The sequence below is a fragment of the Phalaenopsis equestris genome, unplaced genomic scaffold (assembly GCF_001263595.1).
Source record: "Phalaenopsis equestris unplaced genomic scaffold, ASM126359v1 Scaffold000134, whole genome shotgun sequence".
Lineage (NCBI taxonomy): Eukaryota > Viridiplantae > Streptophyta > Magnoliopsida > Asparagales > Orchidaceae > Phalaenopsis > Phalaenopsis equestris.
In genome coordinates this window covers 379,065-388,153 of record NW_018164576.1, presented here as the reverse complement: position 1 = coordinate 388,153, position 9,089 = coordinate 379,065, and the positions used below count along the sequence as shown (strand labels likewise).

The window sequence follows — 9,089 nt, the reverse complement described above, 5'->3', positions numbered from 1 at the left end:
ATATCACCTTGACGACTCGATACTGATGAACTGCTGCCCATTCAGGTATGATGATTTGTCATCTGCCATTATGGCCCGGACGTGCTTTGACGTGCTGGGATATCCCCGTCAAGATGATTTAGGTTATTCAGTGAGCCCTGTGTGCTGATTAGCCGCTACCCATTTGGGATGTGAGATACTCACTCTCTGCTTGATGGCTTAACGTGAGCTTTGAAGCATCAGAACTGTTCCCACACAAAATAACCTTCATTTGATTGCCTATACCCCCGATTTATGATAATATGAAGCGAAACTCCTTTTATCGAGAGTGCTCTTGGGTATCCCCCAAGTTGTAATTAACCAGTAGAAACACATTCCTTTGGGAGTGCTCTTGACCCCAAAACATGTACATACACCTGACTTTCTGGTTATGGGCAGTCTACGTGTATACTTTTTTCGCGGATATTGGTTTAAGGTGTCTTCACCCGATCTTGTTTGGGCGGACATTTTTAACATATCATTGCGAGGTTTATCGCACGTAGACTCTTCACGTTTTACTTTTTCTCTTGTTTGTCATTTTGTCGTATGTCCCTTCTTGTTTGATTCCTCTCCTCTACGAATCACTGATTTGATTTGGGAGAGAGATTTATTCGAATGTGGGAAGTATACGACGATTGACAAGCTGACGACTCCTTTAAAAAAAGAAAAATGAATGGAAACAAGCTTTTCAGTGGGTGGGCCCCACTTTAAGTAGTCGACCCTCCCCACAATATAAGGAGGAGTAAGTTATTTATCTCCTTACCTCCTCGTTATGTGTGCTGGCTTTGCAAAAACTTGGCAAGTTTGACCGACCCTTCCCTCGGCTAGAAGTGGGGGTGATCAACGGGTGTCGAAGGACCTCCAAGGCCACACCTTTTTTATTTATTTTTTCTCTGAGTTGTGTGTCAAAGGGATGGATTTTCTTCGGGTTGGGTGTCAAACGTTGTCCATGTCAAGGTTAAAATCCTGTCGGAAATCCTTTATGCGAACGAATGTAGTGGACTTTCGGGAATGGTGAAAGTGATGCCACTTCGTCGAGAGGTCAATACATTTGTTTGACCATTGTTGCTATATGTTTGAAGTTTTTTTGATCCTTGGACCCCATCGGTCCAGGAGTAGGGCTTAACACCTATGGTGGCAACAGTTTCTCCTCTCTCTTTCTCCAAATGCTCCTCATTGTGGGAGAAGCTCGTAAGAGAGCTTGAGTCCAGGCGAGAGGCCCCAACCTTATTTTGCTTCTGCTGCATTTTGCTTTTGATCATAATTGAGAAGAAATTTGATGCAAAAATGGTTGGAATATGGTCGAGAGACGAGAACGAGGAAGGAAGCTGGAATTCTTAGAGAGAAGAAGCCGAGAGACCTCCAACAGGTTTCTCAGCAGTGGACTGCTCTTTCCGTGGCGAATGCAATAATCTGTTGATGAAGCATAGATCCAACATTTTCCCAGGGAGGATTACATTTGCCCGACGGTGTGTTGCCTAAAAAGATGAACTTGTCGTATTTTTCTCTTGCTAGCAGCAATGGTCGAGTTTTCTCTTTCCTTCACAATGTATTATTTTGGTTAAAAATGTAAAGTGCGTACCTGGTGTGTTTGTTGATAAAAAATACCTTATATCTTTCAACTGAAATAAATTACCTTTTTTATTCTTATCGTGCCTTGTTTCTACCGAACCTTACTTTTTATGTTTTTTATGTTTGTTGTGTAGTGGTTATCTTGTTATAGATTGACGACAGTGCTTCTCTTAAGTCTTTTGTTTTGTTCAGCCAGAGCTTGATCGGTGAGGATGATTGTTCGACGTGGCTCGGTCAGACCAAGTTCCTCGAGTGTCCTAGGGAGCTGAGGCATTGAAATAAGAATTAATTTCTAATTTATTGTGTCGATCATACTTACAATAAGTAACGACACTTCCCTTATTGTGTACATTAAATAAATTCAAAACACAAAGTTCTTATAAGGAAAAAAAATTCTTTAAGTCGTTTCCGCTCAACGTCCGCAAGAGTTCCTTTCTAACATATGACTTTGGTACATTAAATAAATTCAAAACACAAAGTTCTTGTAAGGAAAAAAAATTCTTTAAGTCGTTTCCGCTCCACGTCCGCAAGAGTTCCTTTCTAACATATGACTTTGGTCGGCATGCCTCAGATCAGACACGTTGGCAGACTATATGAGGTCTGCTCAAGTCTGGACCAATTTATCCACGGCTTATCTAGGAGCTGCCAAGTCAAACTTCTTTAGGACTAAAAATTATCACCTGAGACAAAGACTTCCCCCAAAATGTTTTCTACCTAGTAATTAAATAAAATTCGAGGTCTAAAAATTATACCGCCTCTTAAAAATAATGTGGTTCCCAGTGTTTCGGGGGCATTAGAAGCTTCGGGTTAGCGAAGCGACTCGGCCATTGGACGGATATGAGATTCGGACTTTCTCTGGCCGTGACACCTACGCCGCCTCCACCACTGCCCTTGCTGCTCCGCCTCCGCCCCACCATCGGAAATGTATTTTTCTCATATTCCCCTTTCCCTGCTCGTAGGCCAATGTGGTTCCGACCGATTTACTTCATCACCGGTGCAGCCGCCGCCGGAACAAGATCCGAAATGAAGCAGGTCCGAAGGTCAAGAAGCATCGCCGTACCGCTTCCCTTCCCCTTGCCCTATCCATTTTCCTTGCTCGCTGGATGCGGTGTACGGAACCTCTGTAGTCCTCGGGCTTCCCAGGCTTCTGATTCTTCCGCATCCATTGACTCCAACGCCATCCAGTCCATGGAGACTAAGGTTTTTCCTTACTTATGCAGCTTTGGATGGCTGTCTTCCATTTTAATGGTAGTGGCGCTGTCGGCATTAAGGATTTCTATGACAGTTTGCTCTCTGGCCCATCGGGATATTGTCCCCTTTGACGTACCTAATGGCCTTATGATTTTGTCTCATTGCTTTGAGGGGTGCTCACATACAAGCACACTTAACTTTGAAGTTTTTGATGAAACTACAATTGTCACAACAAAATGTGACTCAATGATTAAGAGTTCAACTTCATTATACTTAAGGGGTTTAAATAATTATTCACACTTAAGTAATTGATGTCATTGATAGTGCTTTAAACCAAAAATCATCCATCAAGCAGACAAGATTTTAGAGATGACCTCTACAGATTTAAGAGGTGTCTTGCACTATGTAGCATTTTATCTCATCTAATGTTCAGAATGTGGCTTTCATATCATATCACTTTGTTTAGTATGACATTTAGTTTCCATCTTTAGGTCGATATAATGCTTTGATATCATTTGTAATAGTCTAACTCTCTCCCACAAGATATTGTTCTCTTTGAACTAATGGTCTCATAATTTTGTCTTGTATGAACACAATTGACATTGGAGTTTCTATGAAACTCCAACCGTTACACCAAAAGACGCCTCGATGAGTTCAACTTCATTCTACTTAAAGGATTTCATAATTTTTTTCACTTAAGTAACGGACATCTTTATTAGTACTCTAAACCCAGAATCATCGATTATATATATATGATTTGAGAGGTCGCTCCCACCATATATAATTTTTGTTTCCTGTAAGATTCAAGAGATGGCTTTCATAGAGTAAAATTTTTTTTTGTGTGATATTTAGTTCCCATTTTTTGTCTGGTGTAATGCTCTGATATCATTTATAATAGTTCAAACTCTCAGCTATCAAGATATCGTTCGTCTTGATCTAGTAGCCTCACATTTTTATCTCATTGGTGAACTTCCTATGAAAGTGTACCTTGGAGTTTCTGATGAATCTCCAACTGTTATGCTAAAAGAAACATCGATATTTAAGAGTTTAACTTCATTCTATGTAAGGGGTTTCACAATCAACCCTACTTAAGTAGTTGAGTTCTTGTCGTTGTTCTAAATCCCAAATCACCGACCAGGTAGAAAGGATTATAGAGGTGAATTTTATAGATTCAAGATGTGAACCTTATATATTTAAGAGGCAACTTCTGACATGAAACACTTTGTTTCATATAGAGTTCAAGATATGACTCTTATAGTGTAGCACTTTATTTTATATGACATCTAGTTCCGATCTTCAGGTTATTGTAATGCTTTGATACCATTTATGACAACTCAAACTCTCACCCATCGGGATATTGTCTGCTTTGAGTTAATGGCCTCACAATTTTGTCCCATTGGTGTAACTTCCCATATGATCACACTTAACTTCCAAGTTTCCAATGAAACATCAACCGCTACACCAAAAGTTGCGCCAATATTTAAAAGTTTAGCTTCATGTTAATTGATGGATTTCACAATTTCCCCCACGCCATCTTCAGTTTTGTAAAACCAAAATCATCCACCAGGTGGATAGGATTATAGGTTGGTCTTTACAAATTCAAGAGGTGGCTTTCATTATGTAGCACTTTGTCCCATCTAGGGTTAAAGAGGTCGCTCCCATAGCAAGTCGTTTTATTCAGTATGACACTTAGTTCTCATTTTTTAGCTAGTGTAATGCACTGATACTATTGGTGATAGCCTAAACTCTCACTCATCTAGATATTGTCCGCTTTAATTTAGTAGCTACACAGTTTGTCCCATTGTATAACTTCCCAAGATGTCAAGCATCCTAGGAGTGCACCAACTCGAGCGTGCTCAACTTTGGATTTATGATGAAACTCCAACTGTTAAACAAAAAAACAGCTCGATATTTAATAGTTCACCTTTATTCTACTCGAGCGGTTTCACCGTTTCATTATGCTTCTTCGTTCTTGATAATTTGGAGTAAGCAGCAAATTGCTTATTGAGGCCTGAAAATCGTAATTCCTAACATCAGTATGCCACAGTAATCTATGCTTTGACAAGGTTTAGGGAGAAGAAGCCACAGTAAAGCTACTGTCACCTATTCAGCACGCCAGTGGAGTTCTTGAACATTATCCATCCACAAAAGCAGGCAAAGAAAAAAAAGAAAAACTTATGCAGCAATAGCATTATACCCCCTTCAGTATAAAGAAGAAAGACAAAGCAATCCACTTCCTGTGAAATGAATGTGAAAGAAAGGTTGGTGTCTGTCCAAGCAGATCACTTATCTGTTCAGGAAGTTATCATTATTTTGCTAAAAAGGGTACACACGGTACAAGCACATTATAAACCTGTTGTGGACAATCCAGTTATTAATTTACAAAAAAATAACAAATGAATAAATAAAAGGGACACATGAGAGCGGCCAAAAGTATTTTTCCAGATCTGGACATGGGCAAAGCACTTTTCTCAAACAGTTACTAAGCTAGAAAAATGTTATATTCTATGTAAGCCTTATTTTTTAATCTCGATGAATTTTGTATTTTCCATGCCTACTGTATGTTTTTGACCATCGGAAAATACTTTAAGCTTTCATTAGAATTTTCCTTGAAGATTATCGTCTTTGGAGAACCCTCTGTTGCTGTTTCAGCCACTTTCTTTCTTCACAATAGAAAGAAACTCTGATAATTCCCATCAATTTATCAACAAATATGTTCACCAACTATACTGGTTGTATCTTCGAGCTTGTTGTGAATGGTCAATGCATTCCTTTTGATGTATGCATTCTGCAAGATGCTCTGTCTTATTCTTTATAGCAAGCTCGTAACTTATTTTTGTCTGAAAATATTGTTGATGCGCTTCAGGTGCTCAACTTGAAGTATATTCTCTAAGTATTTCTAGTAAAACACAAACCTTCTACAAAATGCTTTCCAGTGATGCCTTTGTATGCTTTATAAGAGCAGTCTCTTTTGTCACTTTGCTTGAAAACATCCCTAATTCATTTGATTTTTGTCATCTTATTGAGCAGATCAAGGAAAAACTAAATGCAGATGTTGTCATTGTGAAAGATGCTTATGGTGATGGCCGACATATCAGGTTTGGCTGCGTTATTTTATAAAATCTATGCATGCTTTTTGTGGAATTACGCTCATTATTATTTACTTTAATGTTATTTAGTACTTGCTATATTTTGTGATAGTATAAAAATAGTAATTCTTAATTATAGGTATTTATGTTTATTCTATAATTATAGGAATTACTTAATTGTAGGAAGATTTCTTTCCTTGTTTTATTTCTTGTAAACGCCTATTTATAGGTGAATTATCTATGTATTCATTGAGAAGAAAGTTATTCAAAAAATTCACATATATATATATAAGAATTAATCATACATTGGGTTGGATCTTAAATGGGATTGGATTGTCCCAACTTAGATTCAATCTGCTTGATCGTATACAGATTGATTTTATGATTGAGTTTAATTTTCGAGTCATATTAGTTTTTTTACTTGGTTAATTGGATCAATGCTCGAATTGAGATGAGTTGTGACCTAATACATTGATTCGCCTATGTTTAGGAAATACAAGGGGTTACCAATTTCATAATATTAAGGAAGTCAAATGGGAAGTGGGCATGTGTATTGAATTTAACAATCTTAACAATGCCTTCCTTGCAACCTCTTATACATTTCTGGCCCTCAAGTGCGTTATAGCTTATATTTGAAATTTGTATCAGTATGATGCATACAAATTCAAAAAAATAAAATAACACAACTATGAATTGAAAGAAAGAGTTACTACAATGTATGCCTCAATGCATATGAGTTGTATGGTAGGCTCAAAATTGATTTTAGGATTATTGTAATTGATTTCTGTCATATTAGATATCCATAAAATTATGTACATTTATTTTTTTGAATATTTTTTATCAGGCATTTTTTATTTTAAATTTTATAATTAAAAAAAAAAAGTAATTTAGAATTAAAAATCTATACTAAAATCATTGATTCTTAAACATTCATTGAGGAATATCATAATTTTTACACTTAGTCTTAGATCCTCTTATTTATTTTTTATTTTTAATGACACTATTGGGCTAGAACATCCATTGGGACCCTTTATGCTAGCTTTTAATCTACCTGTCACTAGTCTGTCGCTAATCTTTTTACATAGTTGGCCGCCCTTATTTAGTTATCTTGCGCCAACCACTCCTACTTCTCAACACTCATCTAGCATATACTAATGTCAGCTTGCTCTTCTATCAACATACATAAGGGGATTTTGAGCATCTTGCACATTCATGTTAACTATGACTTCCAGATGTTTAATTCCACACCCTTGCCTTCCTATAAACACTTGCCAACTTCCACTTCCCAAATCTTATATGCCAACTCCTATGGACATGTGTTGGATTGCAACTTCTTTCTACAGGCACCCTTTTTTGTTGGTTGATGACCCACCCAAATTGAGGTGTCGTGATTTGTCTTTTTTTACCTACCGCATCTTCAATTATCAACGCCCATACGTGACTGCTATTCAAGTGACATCCTATGTTGATGAAAATCATATCCTTTGAGCTATTAAATGGTCCTTGCAAAAATAGGTTGGTATCCGATCATGTTTGGCATGTGACTAGCCCATTCACCTTCATGATCTTTACACTCATCTTTTGATGCTTGACTAGCCTTAGCCTATTTCTCGATGCGACAAACTCATCAATCTTCAAGTTGATGACATGGTTCCTCAGTATTTAACCAACTTAACGTGTTTGCCATAATCTGAGTATTATTACCCTTGCTGTCATGTGTGCTCACCTTATCTCTATTGATTGTCAAAATGTGCCTCATTTTGTACTTATAAAGGACTTTGGGCCTTAGAAGGGGCACGACGAAATGAAATAGAAATATTTTTTTTTTGAAAATTTCTCATGCTTCCACTTTATATTCCCCCTTCTTGATTATACATATACATATATACATATACATATATATATATATATATATACACATTTTTTTTTGAAAAGCCCAATGACTGATGAAATAGAAAAGATACATAAAGACTGTATGAATAGAGCCCAATAGAGGCACCCTACCCATACAATACCAAGTAAAGTACTACCCCAACAAAAGGATATAGATAGACTCAAAAAAATTTAAAAACATGCAGAAAACAAGTAGCTAGGGACGGTCCAGTTTATTTCTGCCTTTCCCTCTAGTTTTAGGAGCGGAGTCAAATAACAAACTTTGAAGTGTCGTGCCATTGCCAGAAGTAACCAAAGTATCATCCATTAAGTTTCCAAGTTGGAGTGTGCCCTCGGCCTTCTTCCGTCGAGAAGTGTAAAACTGTCATTCTTCATGTGAAGACCAACTCATGTGATCCTCGGTCTGATTAGATATTAAAACCTCAGTAGAAAGAAAGGTAGCTGTTGGCACAACGATATGTTCCAGTGTATGTGAAGTGTGAATTGTCACCTCTGCACTTGATGCTTCCTGAATAGGAGTTGCGGGGCTATCCTGACTTTCGGTCCGGACATTTTCCCTTATAGTATGGTCAGGAGAAGGGTTCCCAGGGGCAGACACCATTTTCTGTTTTGTGGTGATTCCCTCATCAGGTTGGCTGTCATCAAATTTGTTGGGAGCGCGTTCAGGCACGTGGGGTGCACTAACAACATGTTCCTGTTTTTGACTATTTGTTCTCATTTGTAGGTGCAATCCGAAACATTTCTCTTGCGGGTGTCCAAACATCTTGCAGTGCTTGCAGTAATGGGGTTTTTGTTCCATAATGATTTTTTGCCAATAACCATTATGAGCAGAACCAAACCAAACTTCTTCAATATCTGGTAGTGTAATATCTCTTTCAATCAAAATTCTGACAATAGAGGACCTTGAGAAATGAACTGTAGGTGCGTCTACCTGCAAATGCTTTCCAAGGATAGTCTCAATTGTATATAAGTAGGTAGGTCAAATAATTGAAGCTTGAGTTCAGATAATGAGAACCAGATAAGCACAATTGGGGGTTCTTGACTGGGATCAAAATCAGGGGTCCATTTGAGGAATTTCATATGATTGCCCTCGATTGTGATGAATTTTTTTGATAAAATACTTGTGTAATCTTCTTTTATGTTCAGTTGTATCATAACATGTCTTCCGTCGAAAAGACCCACCTGCCAACTAGTTTGAAATCTTCAATAAACTTCCTGATAATCTTCATCTTAGGGGGACTTAATTGGAACTATTCAACTAGTAAAAATTTGTATTTTCCTGCACGAGTTGAAATTTCAGCATCAGACCCAACTTAGATTCAATCT

The 9,089-nt window shown here is 37.6% G+C and overlaps 1 protein-coding gene across 1 annotated transcript in view; it reads left to right on the top strand.

The window, feature by feature from the left end:
• Window positions 1-2,340: 2,340 nt before the first annotated feature.
• The window catches only part of LOC110021322, a 23,398-nt gene continuing 16,649 nt past the window's right edge, over window positions 2,341-9,089 (top strand). The window contains exons 1-2 of the mRNA XM_020719767.1: window positions 2,341-2,790; window positions 5,812-5,879. Coding sequence (XP_020575426.1) covers window positions 2,428-2,790; window positions 5,812-5,879 — 431 coding nt within the window. The 5' untranslated portion in view covers window positions 2,341-2,427. The remainder of the gene's footprint in view (window positions 2,791-5,811; window positions 5,880-9,089) is intronic.